Source organism: Cygnus olor, chromosome 6 (assembly GCF_009769625.2).
Source record: "Cygnus olor isolate bCygOlo1 chromosome 6, bCygOlo1.pri.v2, whole genome shotgun sequence".
Lineage (NCBI taxonomy): Eukaryota > Metazoa > Chordata > Aves > Anseriformes > Anatidae > Cygnus > Cygnus olor.
The window spans coordinates 38565209-38590708 of record NC_049174.1 but is presented as its reverse complement, the minus strand read 5'-3'; the positions used below and the strand labels follow the sequence as shown (position 1 = coordinate 38590708).

At 39.0% G+C, this 25500-nt stretch overlaps 2 protein-coding genes across 3 annotated transcripts in view; one reads left to right on the top strand and one right to left on the bottom strand.

Annotated features, from left to right (window-relative positions):
- The window catches only part of NEB (nebulin), a 123505-nt gene extending 98963 nt beyond the window's left edge, over nucleotides 1-24542 (top strand). Inside the window, exons 132-156 of the mRNA XM_040562351.1 lie at nucleotides 695-805; nucleotides 1254-1364; nucleotides 2567-2680; nucleotides 2857-2961; nucleotides 3418-3522; nucleotides 4115-4219; nucleotides 5204-5296; nucleotides 7732-7824; nucleotides 9187-9279; nucleotides 9762-9854; nucleotides 11071-11163; nucleotides 13050-13142; nucleotides 13906-13998; nucleotides 14643-14735; nucleotides 15294-15386; nucleotides 15862-15954; nucleotides 17024-17116; nucleotides 17405-17497; nucleotides 17782-17874; nucleotides 18886-18993; nucleotides 19321-19504; nucleotides 20409-20501; nucleotides 20850-20999; nucleotides 21306-21415; nucleotides 22141-24542. Of these exons, the coding sequence (XP_040418285.1) occupies nucleotides 695-805; nucleotides 1254-1364; nucleotides 2567-2680; nucleotides 2857-2961; nucleotides 3418-3522; nucleotides 4115-4219; nucleotides 5204-5296; nucleotides 7732-7824; nucleotides 9187-9279; nucleotides 9762-9854; nucleotides 11071-11163; nucleotides 13050-13142; nucleotides 13906-13998; nucleotides 14643-14735; nucleotides 15294-15386; nucleotides 15862-15954; nucleotides 17024-17116; nucleotides 17405-17497; nucleotides 17782-17874; nucleotides 18886-18993; nucleotides 19321-19504; nucleotides 20409-20501; nucleotides 20850-20999; nucleotides 21306-21415; nucleotides 22141-22314 (2679 nt within the window). The 3' untranslated portion in view covers nucleotides 22315-24542. The remainder of the gene's footprint in view (nucleotides 1-694; nucleotides 806-1253; nucleotides 1365-2566; nucleotides 2681-2856; nucleotides 2962-3417; nucleotides 3523-4114; nucleotides 4220-5203; nucleotides 5297-7731; nucleotides 7825-9186; nucleotides 9280-9761; nucleotides 9855-11070; nucleotides 11164-13049; nucleotides 13143-13905; nucleotides 13999-14642; nucleotides 14736-15293; nucleotides 15387-15861; nucleotides 15955-17023; nucleotides 17117-17404; nucleotides 17498-17781; nucleotides 17875-18885; nucleotides 18994-19320; nucleotides 19505-20408; nucleotides 20502-20849; nucleotides 21000-21305; nucleotides 21416-22140) is intronic.
- RIF1 (replication timing regulatory factor 1) overlaps nucleotides 24433-25500 on the bottom strand; it is a 29229-nt gene continuing 28161 nt past the window's right edge. For both annotated transcript variants that reach the window (XM_040562344.1, XM_040562345.1), the window contains one exon: nucleotides 24433-24800. In XM_040562344.1, coding sequence (XP_040418278.1) covers nucleotides 24580-24800 — 221 coding nt within the window. In that variant the 3' untranslated portion in view covers nucleotides 24433-24579. The remainder of the gene's footprint in view (nucleotides 24801-25500) is intronic.

Sequence of the window (25500 nt, the reverse complement as noted above, 5' to 3'; positions counted from 1 at the left end):
TAAAATACTGTATTTGAAATAAATGAAATTTTCCTCTGTCACTATGAAGTGTATATTTTCTGTAATTTTTCATCAAGAAGCTGTCAGTAAATGAAGCTTAAGCAAATCTTTGAGTATTTACAAGAAATGTAATATGAAACACACATCACTTCAATATTTGCAACAGGAGTATACTATGTCAATTATTACAGTCCACAGAAAGCATGCTGTTTCTTGTTTTCACCTGAGAACTCTGTTTGAAAAACCCATTTATTTCCTGTTTGTCTCTGCTGTCACAGTGTTCTTTGCTGACCTGTCATTCTATTTCCTGAAGCAGTTATTTTCTGTTTGTTTGAAGTATTATCTTGTTCTGTTGCAGGTGAAGGCTTATACATGTTGAAAAACACTTGTATAAGGCCCTAAGTCATTATGTTTGAGTGATTCCATTGAATGTTTTCTGTGCGTATATAAGTAGGAGAAAAAAAAACAAAGACAGGATCAGGTCATATTTCCATTGGAAGTTATGAGCTGTTTCATGAACTTCAACAGAAAGAGGATTTATTCTTTCTCTGTCTGCAGCACTGACTATAGAAGATTGTCATCATGACATTAATACTGCTGCTTCTTCTCCATCCTCCCAGAAGTTTTAAAATATAATTAAAAATAATGTAATAAATATTTGCTATTTTGCTTTTTTTCTTCTTACTCTCATTAGAAAGAATATAAGAGGGACTTTGAAGAGTCCATTAAGGGCAGAAACCTTACTGGCTTGGAGATTACACCATCCTTATTACATGTCAAATATGCAACCAAAATAGCAAGCGAGGTAGCAATTGTTCTATTTTTTTCCTCTGTCAAGTTAAATAATTCCACTAAGTATACTCAGCAACATTTCTTCTTCACCACTTTTTTTTCCTAACCATTCATTTTAAGCATGTTTTATAAATATTTTGTGTTGTGTTCTAATTTGTCATGTACATTTATTATTGTCCATTAACTGTATTTATATTTACTGTGTCCTTTCCTGACATTCATCAGCATAACTGGTACATAGTGGGATGTGTATGTGTGTGCCCTTGCATTTTGTCTTGAACAATAATGACTATACACTGTTCCATTGCAGTAGTTCTTATATAACCATATACCTTTGCTGTTTTAAAAGATCTTTTTTTTTATTGCTTTTGGATTTTTTTTTTTCATTTTTGCAATAAAGCTGTAGAGTGTAGAACTCTTTTTAGTCTGTCTTTGCAGTTTTCCTTTTCTTTCTTATGCAGAAAGAGTACAGGAAGGATCTGGAGGAAGGTGTCAAAGGTAAAGGATTAACAGCTTTAGAGGAGACTCCAGACATGTTAAGAGCAAAGAATGCAACTCAAATCCTGAATGAGGTATGTCAGAAGCTATTTGGAAAATACCTGAATAGAGGTAACAACTTCAGATGGACAAATGCTTATAGCCATATAACACTAGTATATAGTAATACCCTACAAACTCTTGAGTAGAGAGAAAAAAAGAATGTGTATGGTGACTAAGTCTGAAACTGGGAGCCTGAACTTGTAAGTGAGCTGTTTCTGGCTTTGCAGTCACTATCAGGAAGGTAAGTGAAGAAGAAACAGGTGCTGCAATCAATGGTCAGATGGTCAACAGATAAACTGTTTTTGACTGCATCAGCTGCAGGACTGATGGCCAAGGCAGACTTTTCCCCAGTGGAGAGAGGTGGCAACAGACAGTCAGGATGTGTAACCTATGTTATTTACAAAGTGGACTGGTATCATAAATATTTCATAGTGACTATTTTCATAGGATAAGTGCAGCTCAAATTTTGAGGGCTGTAACATCACCAGGCTTAAAGCTGAAAAAACTAAGTTATGATATGGCTTGTTAACAAATTCTATTAAGCATGCTGACTGCGTACTGACAGCATTTTGTATGTACTTAGGGCAAGCATTTTAAGTTATTCAAGGAGCCCCTATTTTATTACCAGAGAATAGTACAGACATATTCAGCCAAGTTCAGCAGTTGCCATAGCAAGAGATGAATTATACCAATCTATACAAAATATATCTTTAATATATCTTTTAGACCTTACTGAAAGATGTCTTTGGGAAGAGTAGCTGCTGATGATGAATTTTTAGAGAGGCTATTCATTTCAAAGGGCCTACACTATCACAGAGAATCCTGTCCCCTTACATCTTTTGGGCATGCTCAGTGTGAAACATACGTGACCACTTTTCACTACCATATGCATTTCATAAACTGCTTGCTCCCTATTGCTCCTCTTCTGTGCAAGTCACTGTTTTACACAGATCGCTGATGACCTAAGGGAACTTGCACTTTGAGGTTACTGGTGTGAGAAGGAACCTTAATAGAGCTGGCCTGTAGTGTGCCTCCATTTGCTGCTTCAGCTGGGCTGTTTGTTCTCAAGATTTAAGTTATAAAGTAAACACTTCAGTTATGTCATATGTGTGTTCAATTGTACGTTTATATTAGCAGAATTCCTGTTTTGTGATGTGGTCATGAAAATACCTGAAGTTGCCAAAGGGATTGCTTTCACATCAATAAAATATTTATCTATTGTCTTAATCTGCAGAAAGAGTACAAAAAAGCCTTGGAATTAGAAATTAGAGGAAAAGGTCTCACAGAACTGGCTTTGGAGACACCGGATTTTGTGAGAGCAAAGAATGCCACAGACATTGCCAGTCAGGTCTGTGTGAATAATCCATTTCTCAAGTCTGATGTCTTTTTTTAAAGAAAAAATTGCTAGCAGTTGTTTTTTTTTTTTTTTCTTTCTGAATAAATAGTGTGAAATAGTATGAAAATTGTTGCAAAGATATGATAAAGGCACCTAAATGTGATCTCTCCCTTATCTCTCCCTAACAGATCAAATACAAGCAGTTGGCAGAAATGGAGAAAGCCAACTACACGAGTGTTGTCGATACTCCAGAGATTATTCATGCCCAGCAAGTCAAAAACCTTTCAAGCCAGGTAAATAGAGTGAAGATATGTAATCATTGTTCCCATGGGAACCTTGAGCAGATGTTAATTTGGAGCACCTGAATAGCTAGCTACCTGTCACAACATTCAGGAGATACATCAGAAAAACAAGTTTCTGTGGAACAGTGAGGTGGCATCTCTTACTGAAAACCAGTATTGAAAATCCGTTTCAATATTGAAATTAATTTATTGTAATACTGTATAAAATAGAACAATCATTCCTATTGTTTTTGCAATACCAAAGTAAATTTAGTTCTAAGTAGATTTAGCTGAATTTTCCTACTCCTTAATGACTCTAAATGTTTAAAACAAGTCGTACACAGAGGTGTAATCTGAAACAGAAGTACTCATGTTTCTGTAAAGATGAGCATTATGCAATAATAAGAAAAGTCAGGCTGTTTATTAGTGCTTTTGAATTAATGGAATGTGTTTTGTATTTTGTATTAGAAAAAGTACAAGGAAGATGCAGAAAGGACCATGCCATACTATGTGCCTGTAGCAGACACACCAGAAATGCAGAGAGTCCGTGAGAATCAAAAGAACTTCAGCACAGTATGTATATACATAACAAACGTTGTTACTGTCAAATAATTAAAAATGTTCAGCTTTTTTGTTACTTAACAATGTCCCAATATCACACTAATCCCAACTAGGCTGCCTTTATATTCTCAGGGATCCCCAGTTGGTCCCCTATGTATTCAGCAGTACACAGGGAAACAAAAATGAGTCTGTAGTTTTCTTTCTGCAGTGCTTTTACAATTCCTTTGCTAATAATAGAGAATTATACTTACAGAAGTTGTGGTCAGTAGAGACTAACTGCAGGACTGTATGGTCAGGGACATGAACAATTACTCCACAGTCTGGCTTGAAATCTTTCATTGTTGAGGCTTAATTGGTTTAGATGCCATAGTCTGGCACCTTTCAAGATTTTTTGATTGATCTAGTTAAGGATCTCCTATTACTAATTTAAGTGAGAATATTTATAACTGTACGTCTTTATATCACTAATGGTGATGTTAACATGGTCTCCTTAAAAGCTGTCCTTGAAAATATTTTATTTTTCTTAGCTTCAAAGAAAGTTCGGTGAGTAAATTTTTATGGTGTAGAGTCAACATTTGGCATTTTACTTCAACTTTTTCAACAGCTTCAGTATCAGTGGGACCTACAGAACAGCAAAGGAAAAGTTACAGTTGTACAAGATACACCAGAAATGCTGCGTGTGAAAGAAAACCAGAAGAATTTCAGCTCGGTATGGTTATTTTCTGTTTTCAGTGCTCATTCCAAAACACCCACAGTTTCATGTGTTTAATAAAATAATTATTTTAGAATCATAGAACAGTCTAGGTTGGAAGGGAGGGACCTTAAAGCCCATCTATTTCTATGCCCCTGGCCACGGACAGGGACACCTCCCACCAGCCCAGGTTGCTCAAAGCCCCATCGAACTTGGCCTTGAACAATTCCAGGGATGGGGCAGCCACAGCTTTGCTGGGCAACCTGCTCCAGTGCCTCACCACCCTCAGAGTAAATCTAATTTTAGGCTTTTCCCTTACGAATACTTATGTTCTTGACCTGCTTAAATGTGCATAAGAACTTTTTCAAACTGGTTAGCTGATTTATGCTACTCCTTTTTATCTACTGTCACTTTCGGAGTTCCCTGACTGCATTCCTTCCCATGTACATAGCTGTGATATAGTTAAACAGTCAGCCCTCTGCTTAAAGTGTTATTACAAGTGTCCACCTTTCTTTTGTTCTGTTGTCATGTAAGTAGTGCAGTCTTTGGCTTTTTCTTTCAGTGAAAAGTGAACTGTCTCCCCAATACGTTTCACATTTCATGTATTACCACGAAGTGCCTGTTGTCTGCAGTATCATTTTGCCACTAGTTTCGTTAGTCTAGTAAGTAGAAAGAATTTGTGTAAAACATACCAAAACAAAATTAGAACAAGAAGAACAAATACTAGTTTTCAATCCTAAAATTGGTCTACAAATGTTTTGATATTCTACTTAAAATGCATTACTACAAATATAAATGATCGTCTCCTTTTTTGCGCACATAGCACTCATAGTAAATAGGACTTCAGATAGGCAATAAGCAGTGACTGGAGATCCTCTCAGTTGGCTTTCAGCCTGCACTGTTGAGTGCAAATCACTTGTCATGCGAATCTATTCACTCTCTAGAAGAAATAATGTTGTATTTTGTATGCTTAACCTTGTTGTCTTGATTCTAAATATTAAGATTTTATATAAAGAAGATATTGGAACTGGAACTACGATTGAAAAGACACCAGAGATGCAGAGAGTTAAACGAACACAAGATGCAATTAGCTCGGTACAAAACATTTGATTTTTAATACTCTACGAGTGCTAATTCAACTTAAAATAATATGCTTTTTCCCTCTTAATTCTTTAAATTTTGCTAACTGTGGTTTGGCAATAATCTATCCAGCTAAGGGTTACTTTCTAAAAGTTTTTGTCTATTTTTGTGATTTAATAATCTTTCTAATGATTAACATTCAATTTGTTACTTACAGTCCATTTCTAAAACATGAAAGTTCTTGTCATGATTATAGTCTCATCCCAAACACAGTTTATTTAGCAGAGAACCAAAGAATTGTTTAGGTAGGAAGGCACCTCAAGACATCATCTACTGCAAGCCCTTTGATCAAGCACGTTCAGCTAGAGCAGGTTTCCCAGGTCTGTGTCCAGTTGAGTTTTAAACATCTCAAAGGATTCAAGATATTCAAAAGGACTCCACAACCTCTCATGGCAGCCTGTTCCAGTATCTGACCGCCCTCACAGTAAAAAAGTGTTTTCCTGTGTTCAGATTGAATGTCCCGTGTTTTAACTTGTGCCCATTACCTCTTGTCCTGTCACTGGGCACTACTCAGAAGTTATTCTCAGCTCCATCGTCTTCACTCCCACCTTCGAGGTATTTATACAAGTTGACTAATTCCCCCTGAGCCTACTCTTCTACTAGCTGCAGAATCTCAGCTCTCTAAGCCTCTTCGCATATCAAATACGTTCCAGTCCCGTAATCATCTTTGTGGCCCTGTGCTGTGCTCTCCCCAGTAAGTGTGTGTCTCTCTTGTACTGAGGAGCCCAGAACTGGACGTAGCACCCCAGATGCCACATCACTGGTGCTGAGTAGAGGGGAAGAATAACCTACCTCAACAGCACTCTAGGATGCTGTTGGCCTCCCTTGCCACGAGGTGCATTGCTGGCTCATGGTTAGCTCATTGTCCACCATGTCACCAAGGTCTTTCTCTGTAAAGGTGCTTTTGAGACAGTCTGCCCCCAGCATGTTCTGGTACCTGGGATTATTCCTCCCCAGGTGCAGGACTTTGCATTTCCCCTTGAATTTCATGAGGTTCCTGTTGGCCTATTTCTCCAGCCTGGCAAGGTCCCTCTGGATGGCAGCACAACCATAAGGTTTACAACTGCTTCTCCCAGATCTGTCATTTGCAAGGTTGCTGAGAGTGCGTTCTGTCCCAGCACCCAGGTCGCCAATGATGTTAAACAGTATCGGCCCCCATATTGATCCCTGGGGCACACCACTGGTGACTGGTCTCCGACTGGCCCTTGTGCCAGTGGTCACAAAGCTCTGGGCTTGGTCACTCAGCCAGCTGTCAGCCCGCTTCACTGTGCACTTACCTAACCCACACTTTGTTAGCTTGTCTGTGAGGATGTTAGCGCAGGCAGTGTCAAAAGACTACTAAAGCATATCTTGTAAAACCTTTATATTCTATTAAAAAGTTGTAATACTCATATATTGGAATAACTGTATGTAACTCAAGATTTGTAATTTTTTTCATGCTTTTTATTTGAATTCTGACATTATTTTAGTATAAGAGATACTAACATTTCAGCCATTTGTTGCATATTATGTTAAATACATTTTTCTGAAATACTATTCTCTTTTTTTTTTTGGTTATGCTAAAGTAAAAATGAAAATAGCACTGATATCAAACACTTAATTGCTAAAATATTGTATGATGACCCTCACCTATATTAAATAGATAGATTTTTACAAATCCAGAGTTCTGCTTTCATTGCTAGAAAGACCACATCATATCAGATCTGTTCAAAGGCATTTATAACAGTTTCTAGACAGTGCTTTTATGAAAGTGCCCTTCACAGTGAAATCTCCGCAGCAGTTACCTTCTAACAGATTGCTTGTAAAGATGATGGGAGTACTTTAACACCAGCTTTCTGCTCATGTTGAAGCCAATGAGATCTTTGACATTTTCAGCCTTCTTGAAATCAGGTTAATGCTCTAATTAATCCGCATGGCAATCCAGGTGCCTATTTTAATGCCATTAAGCTAAGATTTTTATATTATTATTATTATTTTTTTAGTTTTTAACATCACAGGTTTTTGTAACTTAGTGTTTGATACATTGAAATGGTTTGGTTGTTATAAATCAGGGGTTTTGTTTTTGCTGAAGTTTAGCACCTGGAAGATATTAGATACCCAAATTTTAAGTTTCAACTGAAAACTTTTCGTTCATACGAGACTGCTTTTTTACCCTGCTCTGAGTTATTCTTAAACTACTATATTTTAGGCTGTGGCCTGAGTTATCTAATAATTAATTCTAAAAGAAAATTCCTTGCTAACTTCTTTGCCATTAGAATACATCTAGTACTTGAGATTTCAGTGAGTTGTGTAAATGACCTGTGTTTCTTTAGTCATGCAATTTGTTACCCATACATGTATCAGCTGTGCTTAAATATAAGTCTAACTTTCTAATGTCTCTGCCTTTGCAGATTAAGTACAAGGAGAGTATTGGAAAAGGAACTCCAATTCCCGATCTCCCCGAAGTGAAACGTGTCAAGGAGACACAGAAGCACATCAGCTCGGTAGTGGCCAATATTTTCGTCTTACCCATATAATCTTGCAGAGCTCAGGCTCCAGCCTTTGATATTGTTTGTGGTATTTATTGTTGAAAGAACAGATCCCTTAAATCCCTATAGTCAGCGGCAGGAAGTTTAAATATCTGAATTTTGCAGTAATCATTACCATCAGCCACTTCCCTGAATTATTTCTGTGACCTTTTCTAAGCACAGAACTAAAACCAAAAAATACCCGGATGATATCTTACAATTATTCTGAAAAAAAGTGAACAGCTAGAAAGAACTGTGTGGAAAAAAATAAATGGAGCCTCTTTTTGTAGTCACAGAAACTATTAACAGTTTTAAATGGGAAAAAGTATCTCGCTTTTCCCATATCTAGTTAAGTGTAGATTCTGATAATTAAACCCTGCTCTCCAGATTTTGAGCCAGCATTTCCTGAATGCAGTGTTGAGGGAGGATATGTTCTTTTGATCACTGGTACCTCAGATGTTTGCTATACAATGCTGAGGAGCAATGGCTCCCATACAGTGAATATCTCATGATTTACTGTTCCTAATTTTAAGTACTGATTCCCTCTTGAGCTGTTTATGGTACTAGAGACTTTTGCAGGTCACTAGTGCATAATTGATTTTTTTTCAAATGATTCTTCATTTTTCTAACTTTCAAGTTACATAATTTGTTTTCTCTTGCTGTGAATCCTTTATTTTTGTATTTTTTTTCTTTTTTCAATGACGTCAACCAATGAAATGCAGTTTGCAAGTAGTTTACAAATTTGCGAGAATTGCTGGTGCATTTGTAATGTGTTTCTACATGATTAGGTTTAGGACATTTGTCGTCCATCATGGAAAAGGCAATTTTTGATCAAACAATTGTAGGTTAAATTAAATCTAGTAATATGAGATTGTTTTCTCACTAGAGCCTTAAAATGAAATAATACGATAATGTTCTGAAAAAGTAGAGATCAAAATGAAATCTAGCCCACAACTAAATTCAGCTGTTTGTTAACACCGTGAAAAAAAACTCTGGAAATATTGACTGCCTGAAAAGAAGTACTATGACATTTCCTAAACTAAAATGAAAAGCAGAAGATACCTACCTCTCATTCCAGATTAGCAGAGTATTTAAATTTGTGTCCTATTATAATGAAGTCCTCTAGTGACTTCTGTGTTTCCAAGCACCTAAATGTAGACATTAAGAGCTTTGCTGAGCTGGTGACTGTACTTACGGAGTAAAATATCTTTTGCACGTTTACATATAATCCCAGTTTGTATTTATCTGTTAACCAGGTAAATTGCCTATCCACATGTATTGTAGATATTACGGAAGGAATATGATCTTCTCACCTTTCTGGGTGCTTGTGTTCTGCAGGTATTGTACAAAGAGGACCTAGGGACAGGTATCCCAACACCTGTCACTCCAGAAATAGAGAGAGTGAAACGCAATCAAGAACACATTAGCTCGGTATTTAAAAAAAAAAAGGCGACTCATTTTTGCATAACATCCTAACATGTATTCTGGTTTCCTTCAGTGATTTAGAATCTCACCCTTCTCCTTTCTTTTCCCTGACAATATTTTTAACTCAATTATTCCACCTTTTTGCGGTTTAACTTTTTTGAGTGATTGACAACTTCTCATAAATTTCTTTTAAGAAACAAAGCTGGTAGTAAGCTGTGAAATCAATCCAGTGTTTCTCCCCATGTTTGTTTTATCTTAACCCTTTATCTCCTAGTGTCTGTAGTCATATTTACAGAATAATCAACCATCAGCCAGTTCCTTAATATTAGCCTCTAGAACAAGTGTGTAATTAATTAAAAAGTGACCGTAACACTAAACATAACTCACAAAATAATGAGATTTAATTATTTTGCCTGTGTTGAGTGTGGTGGTTTTTCTTTTTGGTTTGGTTTGTTTTGTTTTTGTGGAAACTTTCTTGTACCTCACAGGTATTATACAAAGAGGGCTTAGGGACTGGCATCCCCACACCGGTCACTCCAGAGACGGAGAGAGTCAAACGCAATCAAGAGAACATTAGCTCGGTAGTACTAAATGAAACACAACCTACCGTTTAGAATGCAAATCGAATCTTTTTAACTCCTCCGTATTAATTTTTTATTTCAATTCTTTGTTGAACTTTGAACAACCTTTTCTTAATCAAATAACTAAAGCCTTGTCAGTATCCTATGAATTTTATTTTTTTACCTCAGTCTAACTTAATTGTCATTAAATTATTCCAGCTGTGAATTTTTAACCTCATTTACTTAAAGCTAAGCAGTTCCATAAGTTTTCTTCCCATCAAAATAGTGACATTCTGAGTGACTTCTCCTCGGTAACAAAGTTGATCCTTCTAACATTCCTCAGACTCACCACACTGGTGCAGTGCAAATGAAAAATGAACTCTTAACACTGTGAAGCAAAGCAATCTAATGCACCCGGACTTTGTTTGTATTTTCCTGGTTTTGTTGTGTTGGATGCTTTCTTATATCCTACAGGTCTTTGTAAGAAAACCTGGGCAGCATCCCCATGTCACTATAATGTGAAAAATGAAGAAAATTGTGTAATTAAGGGAAAATTACTGTAGCAATGCATTTCTATCCAGAATTGTTTCTGCTTCTAACACATTCCTGTCCCCCTGCACAACTGGAAGTGCTTTATGTTGTAATTTTGTAGTATATTTCAGTTTTAATTATAGTGTCTTGGGACTAGTTTTGACTCAGTCTGACCAAATTCAGACGTGACAGATACAAAATTCAGACCTGACTTGAGATTAATAGGACAGTTCAGAGACGTCACCACTGTTACACTTTTCACTATGTTTAACTGTCTCTGTGACCATCATGTCTCTCTTTTATACTGGTGAGAGGCAATCTTAGAGGCAAAGCTGACCACTAAGATCTTTTATGTAAGTAAACAGACTCCTTTGGGGAAGAAGGCGTAAATGCAAAAAAGTTTTCAGGTGGTGTAGTTCAAGCTCTGCTTTCACAAAAAGAATTCTTGCAGTTCTTGCTGGCACACCCAGGTGAGAAGGCTAATGTTCCTAGGAGGTTTACTGTCATTAGCTGATTATTTTGATTGCCTTTTTTTTTTTTTGCTAGCATTTGAACAAGGCTGACAAAATTGTATTTGTCATACTTCAAAGTTTCACTATATTAAATTACTTTTCTTCTCTCTCTCTCTCTCCCCCCCATCTTCCTCTTTCCCTTCTTTTTCCTTAAAAAACCAAAACCCCAAAAATACCTCCCTGTTGCCACACAGGTGTTGTACAAAGAGGGGCTGGGAATTGGGACCCCAGTACCTGTAACTCCTGAGATGGAGAGGGTCAAACGCAATCAAGAAAACTTTAGCTCGGTACTTTTTTGCAATTTAAGAAAATGATCCCTATAACTTCATTTTAGAGGACTCTTTAACACTTGTAAATGTTCTGCTCTCAGTAATTAACTCACAGAGACATTCCTTTTCTACTGTTAAATTTTTAATCATTGTTAGTTATATTTTATGCAATCATTTTTAAAAGATATTATAGTAATCTTAACACGTAATGCGTCATGGCCTTTAATTTTTAAAGTTTCTTCTTTTTTTTTTTTGTGAAGCTTGAAGTGTTTTGCCTTTTTTAAGAAACAGTTTTTTGAATTTGCTTAATTCCATTTTCCTAATGCTTTATGGTTGTGTTGAAGCATATCTAAGACCTAGGATGCATTATTTCTAGGTCTCAGAACACTTCCTTTGAACTGATCACAATTGTTAATTGGTTTAAACTTCCTAATTTTTCCTGCTTTCTAATGGATGTGGTGAGCATAAAAGATAACTGTGACGTTCCCTCTATCAATTGCATTCTTCCTTTTGTTCTTATTTTTTTTATACTACTGTGTTACCATATAGGTGTTGTACAAAGAGGATGTGGGGACAGGAACCCCAACACCTGTCACTCCTGAGATTGAAAGAGTCAAACGCAATCAAGAAATCTTTAGCTCGGTATTTCTCAGTTTGCAAAGCAGAACATTCCCTTTTGTTCTATTTAAAAATAATTTTAATACCCCCAGAATACTCTTGTTCCCCTATAATCAACTTACACAAAGAACAATATCCTCTTCCCCTTGTTTTGACGTTTTTTCCTCCATAATTGTTACTTACTCCATTTTTCCATTTCTCCTTTTCTTTCCTGTTTCAATTAGATCATCTTAACAATGGTACCTTTTAGGTTCTGTTTTCCAAGTTGTTTTTTTTTGACTCAACATTTTTTTTTCTTTAATATCTGCTTTTCCCTTTGTTAATCACTTCAATCCTTGGTTATGGGTTATTGTTGTGTTAGTTTTTTTTTCCTGGTTTTACTGCATATAAAAACTAAACTATTTGTGGTCTAATACGAACCTGTGGCAACGAGCTCAGTATAACAGTGCGCTAATACACACCGGTGTAACTTGCTGTGATGTTTATGGGATGGGTAAATGAAATGACATTTATTTCTTTGTTCCTTTTGTGTCGTACTTGATACCTTCTTCCTTTAGGAGGTCTTTAATTTTGCTGCAGAAAGACAGTGGCCCGGATTTCCAGGTGGTGTAGGCTATAGATATGCTGGAAGCCCAGCTTTGCAGGGTAACAAATTGGCAGCATTAGTATGTTTTGTGGGGTGAGAAAGTTTCAAGTAAGGTAGGAGAGTACCGATAACTGTAATTTCTCCTGTACCAAGTTCATATGTACACCTGTATTATGATCATGTCTCTTTGTAGTTCTTGTAATAAGCAAACCAGATTCTGTGATGATAAATTCTGGATAATTGGTAGCATTTCTCGTAGGGGAAGGATTGACTCGTCATTGTGGTGTGTGGCAAAGTTTTGGGATGGAGCATTAGGGCCTGGCCCTCCAATGGCTCAAGTACAGCCAGGAACAGCTTTACCTCACAACTAGCGAAAAGACAAAAAACCAGTCGTTATAACTTATGAAAGACTTAATATTCTAGCTACCCAGCAGTTTTAAATGTGTACCTTGAGAAGCAGCCAGCCCAGCCGGGAAGGTATTCCAGCATCCTGCTACAAGCCGTAGTGGTGTTTGGTGTTTAACTCGCTCATCCACGTGCTGAGCTAGCTATGGACTTTGGGGGTTTTAATCTGTATGATTGTTCAGGGCAACTCAGAAAACATCTCTCTTGTGTTCCGCTTGTTCTCTCAGCAAACAAAATGCTCCTGTTGTCTGCTTGTTCCTCTGCCTTCCTTTCATGTAGCCGTGTTATCCCACAGGTGTTGTACAAAGAGGAGGTGGGGACAGGAACCCCAACACCTGTCACTCCTGAGATTGAAAGAGTCAAACGCAATCAAGAAAATTTTAGCTCGGTATTTCTCAGTTTGCAAAGCAGAACGTTCCCTTTTGATCTATTTAAAAATAATTTTACTACCCCAAAATACTCTTATTCCCCTATAATCAACTTAAAAAGGAATATCCTCTTCCCTTTGAGATTTTTTTCCTCTGTAATCATTACTTACTTACATAATTTTTGTTCCTCTGATTGGATTATGCAATGTTAATAACAACAACTTTTAGCTTCCACCCTTCTTTTGATTCCGATTATCTTTTTTTTTAAATTCTTAAATATCCAGATTTTCCTTCTGTTAATCACTTCATCCTCAGTTTTGTTTCTTTTTTTTTCTGATTTTATTTACTTTCCATACCGAAACTAAACTATTTGCACCTGACAAAGCTGTGGCAATGAGCTCAGTGTAACAGCACTCTAATACATGCCAGCTTAACCTGCTGTGATGTTTATGGAATGGGTAAATGAAACAGTTTTTCCTTTGTTCCTTTTGTGTTTTATTTGATACCGTCTTCCTTTAGGAAGTCTTTATCTACTGTTGCAGAGACTTTTTTTTTTTTAATAGATGCTGAGAAGCAAATAGCAAAGGTATTGTAGCTTTCTGCCAGGAGTCTTTGCAGAGTATGTCTTCAGCTTAATCGTTTTTAGGAAGGTTGTAAGTTTTCCTTTTTTTATTCCAAGCTTTGGCTCAGAGCAACTTTGAAAAACATTCTTTTTTCTTAGCAAGCTGCATGTTACTTTTGTTTGCTTGTTTCTTCTTTTTAATCCAGCCCTATTGCCCACAGGTGTTGTACAAAGAGGATCTGGGGACAGGAACCCCAATACCTGTCACTCCTGAGGTTGAGAGGGTGAAACGCAATCAAGAACACATTAGCTCGGTATTTTGTGGAGGAAAAGATGTATTCCCTTTAACTCCACTTAAACTGAACTTTTTAACCTTTATTAAAAATGGAACAATTCCACTCCTTACTTCCACATAACCAACATAATCAATTGCTAAAATATCCTTTTTCCCTCACTGTACTGTATTTTCTAGTCTTACTTACATCTTACTCTTCGTATATGTAATTATTTACATAATCCTAAATATCTTTAACCATTTTTGCTCCCTGTTCTGATTTCCTTTTACTTCCTTTTAGTGTTTTGTTGTTGTTGTTTTTTTAAATCCTATCACTTTCCTGTTTTAGTGCTCTTGCCATAGAGTAGGGAGGGTCTGATTTTCCAGCAGGGTTCAGTGGTAGTCTAAAAAGCTTCCCTCCACCATGAAAATGTAGTTGTGCAGCAGTATTGATGTAAGAGGTCTCTGTGTTGGATCATTGCATCTTCTAAGATGCAAGCAGGGACAGCTTTGCCTTCAGACCCTACCTAGTGCAAGCCCAGTCCTCAGTGCCTTCAGGGGTAGCTTTTAGAGCTCTGCATGAGAGCAGATTAAGATCCAGGAGCCTCAACTGTTTAGTTTCATGTTGAATGTAATCGTTACTGAGTTCTGATTTTGTTTTGGATGCTTTTTGTTACTACACAGGTGTTGTACAAAGAGAGCGTGGGGACTGGAACCCCCACTCCGATCACTCCAGAGATGGAGAGGGTCAAACGCAATCAAGAAATCTGTAGCTCGGTACTTTGCCAAGAAAAAAAGTTTCCTTTAACGCTGTTTAAATGAACATTTTAACAGTTTTAATAAATGGAGTTTGTAACACTTGCTCGAAAATAATGCCAATCCTAGCTCTAAAGCAGCTTCAATACGTGCGTACTTCTTACCCACCTCTCACCGTGGTTTACAGCAATAACATTGACTTGTTACAGTTTTTGTTGTAGTTAAGACTTATTTTGATGCCCTATTCTAATCCTACAAACTTTTAACAAACTTTCGTCTTCTCTGCAATGCTGACATTCTTTTTGTTATAATTTGAATACTCATAACATTCTTAGCCCCTCAGCATAGTAGGTTGTAGTCGCATTTATATAGTACGTAGTTATGTATTGGGTCATCCTTAGTTAAAAACGCAGCGTGCCAAACCCTACTTCAATGTTGCTAAGTACCTTCCATAAATATATATATAATGCCTAGGCCCTGTGATATTAAATAACAGAAAAAGATGCCTTAGGCTTCACCTTTGTTTACAGATGGCTGTTTATTTATTGTTGCTTTCTTTGGCTCCTTTATGTCTCATAGGTGTTGTATAAAGAAAACATAGGGAAAGCCACCCCAACACCTGTCACTCCTGAGATGGAAAGAGTCAAACGCAATCAAGAGATCATTAGCTCGGTATTTTTAACAGGAAACCAGTTCCTAAAGATCTGAAGTGTTTAACAGCCTGTAGCAGTTTTAATAATCTGTGCTTCCTAACTTTAAAAAATAAGCCTGTGTCATAGCAAAACCCCTAGTTTTTTGTGTTTACAGACAAGTTGTAATAGCTTCTATTTAACACTGTCTGAAGCAGGATTTTACTAGAACTGTTTGCCTTTTTTTTTTTCTTCTGATGGACATTGTTTCTTTGCTTTTTTTTTTTTTTTAACTATTTCTTATTACTCTCTTGCTTTCGTGCCCAATTGATACCATATGGGTCCATTGCTGCATCCTAGATTCATGGCAAAACGCCCATTGCTTCCTTCAGGACCAGCAGTGGTGCCAAGTCTAACCCCTCCTAGGTGTAATAACCCAAAAGCCTTATTGTATGTGATTGTTTGTGTTCTGTTGTTACCTTTTTAATGATCTTTGGATACTCCCTTGTATCCTATAGGTTTTGTACAAAGAAAATGTGGGGAAAGTGACCCCAACACCAATCACTCCAGAGATGGAGAGAGTCAAGCGCAATCAAGAAATCATTAGCTCGGTACCTTAAAAAATAGATTATTTTTTCCTTTGCGCCTATATTTTAAAAAAGTAACATTCTAACTACCAACTGAAAACTGATTTTAGTTTAAAAATATAGATATATTTGTTTCTGCAAATTAATCTCTCTTCTTCTAAAATAACTTGGCTTCGGTGTTAACATGCTGATCCAAAAACTTACAAGTTTTCTGCAGCTCAGTTCTGTTACTGGGGGCTCCATCCAGACATCAACAGCCTCGTGCCCTGCTGGGAAGTGGTGCAGCGCTGTGGCCCCGCGCCTAGCGGTCCAGCTGTCAGTTGCTTTTCAGTGCTATTTGACTTTAGTGGGGAAGGAAATAAACAAAAACCTGAGCACCCTGCCCTGAAAACCCCACCTCCCTGCCCCACAGGTGACTGTAGTGCCGTGAAGGCTGCCTGGCCCAGCATTGCGGCGTACCTGTGAGGTTTTTGGGTGGCCTCACGGACCAGGGTCGCGTGTAGGTGTGACGGTGCCATGATGGGGACAGGGCACCCACCGCTGACACCCGGCCTTAGCTGGCTGCCCACTGCCAGGGAGGCGACAAAACCCGGCTCTCCCCTGCAGAGAAACCTCACCAACTGCTTCCAGCCAGGGTTTGCTCACAGGGGATTCTCTGCGCCTCCTGGATCGTAACCGGCTCCGATGGTTCACATTTACACATTTAGCTTCTCATCCTGTTTGTTCCGTATTTTGCTTTGTAACTGCAACTGGAGAGCAGGAAGAGCTGCTTTCTCAGTGGGGTAGACAAAACATTTCTTAGGGACACAGGCAGCTTCCCCAAGACCTGTAGAGCCATGGTCATAGCTGTAGCTGGATAGAGCCCTTTTTTTTTTTTTTAAAACCCTCCCTCCCCCCAAGATATAACAAGCTATTCTTTTACAGTTTTTCTTACCCCTCCGATAACTGTAGATGTTTGGCTTTTGTGCAGTGCTACGCATCATAACCCATCATGACTTTTTGAAATTCTATAACTAAGTAATAACTTGTGTTCAAAGCCTTCTGACTTTTTGTTGTTTTTTAAGATACTGGATACATGTTCTGTATCCCACAGGTGTTATACAAAGAAAACTTGGGGCGCGCAACCCCCACACCTATCACTCCAGAGATGGAGAGAGTGAAACGCAATCAAGAACAAATTAGCTCGGTATTGTCTGGAAGAAGTAAAGGGGCTAAAACAGAGCTTTTTTTTTTTTTAAATAACTTAAGTTTGCCTGGTTTTTATTTAACCCTCTAATTTTCCCCCCAAATTTAGAAAGTCATAGTTTAAAATTACAGTACATGAAAGATTTTTTTTTTATCAATTAACTTTTTAATACCATTTTTCCTGGTTTTTTTTTTTCTTTTCATAATGGATGGCATTTATTCTAAAACCAGTAACATCACGTTTTTCAATCTGTACCTTTGTGACTTTGGGTTACTTTGTGGTCTGTAGGTTGTATACAAAGAAGGCTTAGGGAAGGCAACCCCCACACCGGTCACTCCAGAGATGGAGAGAGTCAAACGCAATCAAGAACAGATTAGCTCGGTACTGAAAGAAGACAGACAACTGCCTTATACTAAGAATAACCATTCTGAAAAAAAAAATCCACTTCTAATATATCCTTCTTCACTCAGTTTTCCTTATTTTTGCCTATTTTTCCCTTCTGTTTTTTACCTTCTGCTCTAGCAAATAACTTTTTATTAGATGCTTTACTTCCCCAGATCTTTTCTACCCCTGCAGTGATGAGTATGCTTAAACAATAACCCCACTTACAGACCGAGCTGGGAGTTATGCCAGTCTGACTTGTGGACACCTTTTTTACACTGTAGGTTTTGTACAAAGAACATCTAGCAAAAGGAACTCCAACACCAATGACTCCAGAGATGGAGAGAGCTAAACGCAATCAAGAAAACATCAGCTCGGTAAGTCCTATTCTGCTGATACACGAAAATACTTTAAAAACTAATATTTAAACTCCTGGAATTCCCACTCAATGCAAATTAACAGTGCAGATGTTAATAGTGCTACCTGGCTACCCAGTTTTGAAGAATGAAGTAACAATGCTAAAACCAAATCCTATCATACTTTTTCTTCCATTTTGTGACACAACTATTTCTTTCTGTGTGATTAAATGCTTTAGTTTGTTGTTTTTTTTTTTTTCCAATAACCAAATTTCAAAAATCTATGTTGCCTTCTCTTGCAAATATCTTCTGTGTTTACTGGTCTTATACTGTATGAGATATAAAATATTCTTCAGTAACAATATATTTTGCTAGATTTCTGATAATATCTTGCAATTTATACAAACCTGTCAAAGTTGGAAGTGGCCTCCTTTAGGCACATCATTGCTAACCTGTTGCTCCAGCTGTAAAAGTGCTGACATACCCCAGCCTCCAAAGGTTTGTGTACATACAGACGTCAAGGTTTGCTCGATAAATCCAGGGATACAACAGCTGCAAACAAACATTTACAGAAGCTTGTCGCTACTGTTATAACTGAGAAACCAGCTATAACTGCAAAACCAGCTAAAATTGTAATATTTTAATCAGAAATACATGTCATGGTGTCTGTTTCACAATTACTTCACTAAAGTTAAAGTGCCCATCAGATCTACGAAAACGTTACCTGAAATATTAGTACTACTTTACCTCTCTACCTATTATTACAAGGTTTTTTTTTTTTTTAAAAAAAAAGGAAAGATCTTTTAGTTGAGAAAAGCAAGGTTTGTGATCATGTCCAGTGCTGTCCACATCTCATATAATTATGAAAAAGAAATTTGCTTTGCATTCTAACATTATTCACCAAGAATTGCTGGTGCCTGTTTTACATTCTTTAACCTTCTCTGCCAGGTTGCCTTGCATCAGCACAGCCACTCCTCACGGTGCAGAATTAGTTTTGTGCCCTGTGCTCACTTCCTTTTTCTTACCTGGCAGGTTCTTTATTCAGATAGCTTCCGAAAACAAGTACAAGGCAAAGCTGCTTATGTACTGGATACACCTGAAATGCGGCGCGTACGAGAGACCCAGAAACACATTTCCACGGTAAGAGCATTTATAGGTGGATTAAGTTGGCAGTGATTTAACTAAAAACATGACCTTGTTCTCAAGAGACACCAGGGTTGCTGTCACAAGGGACAATATACATTTACCAACTGGTCACCCACATTACTAAATGCAAAAAGCAATAGTAACTCCACAGAAAAGGCATGGTTGGGATTAGGCTCTCCCTCATTGTTCTTTGGAGGGGAGAAAACAAAAATTCAGAACTGCAGCACACCTCTCTACTAGACATTTTACTTAAGAAAGCAAGAATAAAACCGATCATTTGTCTAATCTACAGAGGGACAAACATTTCATTGTACATTGCAGGTGAAATACCATGAGGATTTTGAGAAAAACAAAGGTACTTTCACACCTGTAGTTACTGACCCCATTACAGAACGTGTGAAAAAGAACATGCAAGACTTCAGTGACATCAGCTACAGAGGCATTCAAAGGCGAGTAGTAGAAATGGAGAGAAAGCGTGTGGACCAGGACCAAGAGAATCTCACAGGTAAGCAGAAGCTTTTTGTTGTTTTTTTTTTCAAGACTAGAATACATCACTTACACAAAACACAAGCTGACCGTGAGAAATCATTTAAGCTCAGCCACATCAATTTAAAACTTTCATTACCTGGAGATGATGTTTTGTATCAATGTGGAATATATTCTTCGATAGCAGCTGTAAACCATAGAATCAACGATGGTTTGGGCTGAAAGGGACTTAAACGTTGTCTACTTCCAGCCCCCTGCCATGAGCAGGAACCTCACCAGCTCAGGCTGCCCAAACCCATCCAGCCTGGCCTTGGACAGTGCCAGGGATGGGGCAGCCACAGCTGCTCTGGGCAGCTTGTGCCAGCGCCTCACAGTGAAGAGCTTCTTCCTACTATCTAATCTAAATCTACGCTTTTTTAGTTTAAAGCCATTCCCCCTTGTCCTATCCATACACCCCCTCACAAAAGGGTCCCTCCCCAGCTTTCCTGTAGCCCCCCCCAGGCAGTGGCAGGCCACTATAAGCTGTCCCCAGAGCCTTCTCTTCTCCAGGCTGAATAACCCCAGCTCCCTCTGCCTGTCTCAGTAACAGAGGGTCTCCAGCCCCTTGATCATCTTTGAGGCCTCCTCTGCCTCTCCCATCCTGCCCACTGGTATAACGTGATGCTAGGTGACAGATTCTAATTTCTTACTTGTCTTAAGTTCATCTCCACATGTACTGCAGAAATGCTAAAGCTCACTTGATATAGAATAAATGAAAAAATAAGAAGTCTGTGCTATAGATTTGAGAAACACAAATTATGAAGTCCTGCTTCCCTTTTTCTGATACGCTTTTACTCTCCTTCAGGACAGATGGTTGCTGCTCAAGCTCTCTAGAAAATGTTTTGAGCTCCACCTCCTCCTCAGAAAAGCTGTTTCCTTTACAGGTCTTCGTGTGTGGCGCACCAATCCTGGCTCAGTCTTTGACTACGACCCAGCAGAAGACAACATTCAGTCCAGAAGCCTACACATGATCTCAGGTTTGTTCCAGTCTGTACTATTTATGCAAAACAGCCTTTATACTTACACACATCCAAGCAGTAAAACTGACAGCTTGGGTTGTTAAAGGACAGTTTAGTCACTCTACCTGTGCAGGAATGCAAGAGTACTTCAAACTGTTATGCAAGGACACAGGTTGTGTAAGAATTAATGGTGGCTAGAGATTGTAGCTCTTCTTCATAGGGATAACTGTATTTATGTATTTACACGCACATACACAAAACACGTGTATACATGTGCATATATAAAATACACACTTTGTTTTTAAATGTGTGCCTCTCCTTACAAAGTAAGGAGGTAACTCTGCTCCCACTGTTTTCTCCTTGCAGTCCAAGCCCAGCGCCGCAGCCGGGAGCATTCCCGCTCTGCCAGTGCCTTGAGCATCAGTGGTGGGGACGAAAAATCTGAGCCCTCGGAAGGGATGGATCAACATTTGTCCTACTACAGCAACGGGGGCTTCTTTACCTCAACTACCACAGGTATGAGACCAAAACTGCACTTTATCTGAGGACAGACGGTACCCAGCCCATCCAGCAGGACAGCACTGGTCACTGGCTCCAACTCCTTTGGCCAGGAAAAACTAGAGAGGCACATCTGGCAAAGCATTGAGCTACAGCCATAACTGATATCAAGTGGTGTTTCAGTGGGTAAAAGGCAGATCTGAGCCACCTCATGACCTACCACACTACCTTTACTGGGAGTAAGCCTAATCCCATTGCTAATTCCATAAAATAAAAGCATTAAGTCTAAAAGAACTAACACAAAACATTCTTCTCCTTTTGCAGTGGGCTATAAACATGCTAAAACCATAGAGTTGCCACAACAAAGGTCATCTTCAGTTGCCACCCAGCAAACAACGGTATCGTCAGTTCCTTCCCATCCATCGACCGCTGGCGTAAGTAACACTGAGCAGCTGCGCTGACAGCCAGTCCCGAGCTCACTGCAGCACTGCTGACAGGGTGGGCTCTCTCACCAGGACAAATTTGGCTTCCTGCCCACAGTGCATAGCCCCTGCTGGCCCCAAATGCCCCCAGTGCACACCCCAGGACAGCCCAGCAACACCCCCACCCCTGGGCTGGCAATTGGTACAGGACCAGCTGAAGGCGTAACAGTTGCGTAGAGTTCTTTAGGTTAAACCTCCTCCCTCCCACCACAATCCACTGGGAGGCAAGGCCACAAAGTTATAAGCAGGAGCCAACCTAATTGTTCACGTACTCTTGCTCACGTACACTCTGAAAGTGTTTTTTCACCTTCAGAGTCACGAAACCACAAAAGCACTAAGGCAGGGTGCTGGCTGCACCTCTCAGAAACAAGGCTGTATCTACCTGAAAGTTAATTCAACAGAAAAAAAAAATCTGATAAGGAGGTTGAAGCTGAATTTTGAAGTTGAATTTTTGAGTTGGAATTTTTTTTTTGAAGTTTGAATTATTGAAAAAGGCAGTCTGTGATCTGAAACCAGGCTTTTTAAAAGACCAGCCAAAGCTACTGCCATCAGGGATACTTTTAAGTACTGAAAAGAGTTGAATATAACCTGCCCTCTGCTTACATGTTGATTCTGACCAGGAACTAACAGCAGTGGTATAAACGTGTCTTACTTTTTCTCCTTCCTTAACATTCCAGAAGACGTATCGGGCCATGTATGACTACATGGCAGCTGACGCTGATGAAGTTTCCTTCAAAGACGGTGACACGATCGTAAACGTGCAAGCCATCGATGAAGGCTGGATGTACGGGACTGTCCAGAGAACTGGCAAGACGGGCATGCTGCCAGCCAACTACGTAGAAGCTGTCTAAATCAAAACCCCTTTCCCTAAGGCACATCTGCATGGCCCAGACATGCCGGCCACGTCTCACACCTTGGAAGAGTTTCTAACACTTCTCCAAAGTGCTTTGTCTTCCATGCTGATAGTGCCTTATAAACCACCACAGAGGAAAAAACTGCAGAACAAAGTATTTCTGAAACAGCTCTTCAAAATATGTTTGATAACTACCTGTAAACACACTACTAGACAGCGCTCCTAAGAGCTGTCTTGCTTCCAGTGTCCAAAATCTTTTCTTCCAACTGGCCTAGACTTCCATTTAAAACATACAGCTTACCATCAAAATGTTCTAATACTAGAGTTTTAATCCAGTTCAGTATCGCTGAACTTCTACACATGAAGTTAAGGCCAAGGCTACCAAGCGTTACTTTATTCACTCTTCCATAAAGAGATTTTTCTGGACTATTCTAAAATGTTTGAATATATTTGTTTTCCATGTAAGCTTAGTATCTCAAACCAAAGTTTATCTGTCAAAGTTTATCTGTCAGGGAAGATGGGGAAACACCACAAAGCAAAAGCCTCTTCCCTCTGCTTGCTGAGCTCTTATGCATGTGTTTGTCATGCAGTTGTTCTGGGGTCAGAAGTTGTTACTTGTAAATTAGTGACTAAATAAAGCTGATGTTTCTGCAGTATCTTTGACTATTAACTCATGATGAAGAGCAGGAATCGATCTTAAAACAAATTGGCTTTGTTCAGAAAACTGAAAAAACCAACAGCCACAATGTTAAGTCAAACTCTGAGGACTGTGAATGAACTGGAGAGGTTATTTCATACCTGAACACTGGTTATCTGCTTCTCCTGAAGCACCTGGTCCTTCTGTCTCTGGAGGCTGGCTGGTAAAATGGTAAAAAAGGCACTTCATCTTTAGTTTATCTTGGACAAAGTACACACGGTAAGTTAACATTAGGAGGAGTTGCAACTGTTAACTCTGAAGGCCTTTGTTCAGAGGGAATCCGCAGCTATCGTGGCGTACGCAGCCAGCTTGAAAGGACAACGTCACTCCTCCCACTGGGGATGCGGTGTAGCGAAAGCAGCTGGCAGGACAGCAAAACCTACAGGCACTCCTCACTGGTGCTGTTCACACAGTGCTACGACACCACAGCCCATTCATTTACGGGATGTGTGAACAGGGCACAGAACAGCAGTGCTGGTAAGACACGACCTTGGCCTTGAGGACCTAGTCCTGGCTTAAGGAGCCACCGATAACCTTCCAAGGTTCCTCCCAACCTTGCGATTCCAAAGCAAGTCTGAGGAAGGGCTAAACAGAGCTGCAGTCATTTTTTTTCCCATTTAAACTTAAAGACTGACATTAACACCTTTGGGAACTAATTGCTCTTTTATTTGCACATATGTAAGTTCTAAAAACACCTGCAGCAATTCCTCTCCATAAGTGTCCAATATATACAAATTAGATTTCAGGAGTAAAACCCAAGAACTCTGAAGGTCTCTGAGAAGCAGCAATGCATTCCATGCAATTAAAACTCGATCATAAATTATTAACCAACATTTGCAGTCTGTACATAATATACAAAGAACCCAAGTCAAATCCCTTCACTTCCGCAAAAGGAGAAGGTCTTCTCCACCAGGGGAGAACTGCTGCAAACAAAGCTGTTAGAGCACAGGAAAAAGCCTGAGAAGTTTTGCAAAGTCTCTCACTTGCCAGATGCATTTTATGGTCAGCTTCTTAGTGGGATTCTGGTAACAAGGCATGCACAAAGAGATGCCATCCAGTTGTCAGACACCAGGGTTTTGGACTGCTACCACTGCAAGGAACTAAGCACAGCTTAACCCAATATCCAACAGCGCTGAAGAGTTTCAGCGACTCCAAAGGAAACGGACCTGGGAAGCACAGGAGCAGAGCTGTGAGATTGATCTCCCACCACGTAAGAGTTTGCAGTCGTAAGAACACTTTGGATGTGAAAAAATAATTTAACTACTCTGTTAGTTTGGTTTCACAGTCTTTGCTATTGCACACCTTCATCAAGTTTTCTTTCGCTACCTGAAAGAAATATGCATAGCAATACAATACAAATACCTTCAACGGGGAATAGCCAATCCCACAAGTTAAAAAAACCACCGGAAAAAAGAAAAATCATGATATATTTTGTTCATATAGGTTTTTAAAAAATCTTCTATAGTACAAAACATACACTTTAAGGATTAATTCACCAGTAAGAAAGCTAAATTTCTGGGGAAAATTGTTGTAACAAATTCCTCCTTAATTAGGAATGATAAGCAACTAATTGGAACTGTCGTGGGGAGGCGATTTCCAGCGGGACTGCAGGTTTTTCATGATACAGTTTGTCATGCCCGCAAGTTTTTCCTGCATCTCAAAGAGCTGGCTTCCTGAATAGCCATAGAGAACTTCAGAGGTCAGCTGAGCAGCAAGGGCATCGATTTGGCTCAGAAGATCTGCTGTGGGTTGGCCGTTTGCACTCAAGACAACCGGTTCAATCAAATCTGAAAAGGAAGGAAGGGGAAGGTAGGTAGGGCACTGCAGGCAGAGTGGTCAGGTGTAAATCCCAGCAGAACTATGTTGTAGTGCAATGTTGCAGTTTTTGTACAAAAAATGTATTCAGTCCACAAAGTATTTGTAGAGTGAGCTTCTGACAAAGGCACCCCTCAGAACTAAATGCTACCCTTCTTTATAGTGACTTTGTTTGATCATGGTTATACCACAAAATCAAGGACTGAAATCAAAATATTTGATCCTACTAAAATACTGACAGTTTCCTTCAAGACACATTACCCCAAGAATGGTCCAATTTTAAATTGGACAGATGAAGAGAAGTTACTCCTGGGTTTTGTTCTCTGGTTAACCAAATGCTTCAAAGTCTCTTGCAGGAAGAACAATTAGGGATTCCTCTGCATAAACTAATGGCAAACTCCAAAAATGCACAGGAACATTCAGATAAAAATCTAGTCCCCTAAATCCAAAGTGAGTATCCTGAGAAACATCTGAACTGTCTCGCCTGCCATCAGGCACCTTTTCAGCTCCGCAGTTTCAATTTGCTTTGTTTCTGTGCACGCCCAGAACCAGAGAAGTTACTGCAGTACTAAACAGCTCAGCGGAGACCCTGGTTGAGATCCGGAAAGAGAAGTATGCAGAGCCGTGCCTAACATGCTGTTTACACAAGCTTGTTTAGGGAAAAACACAGCG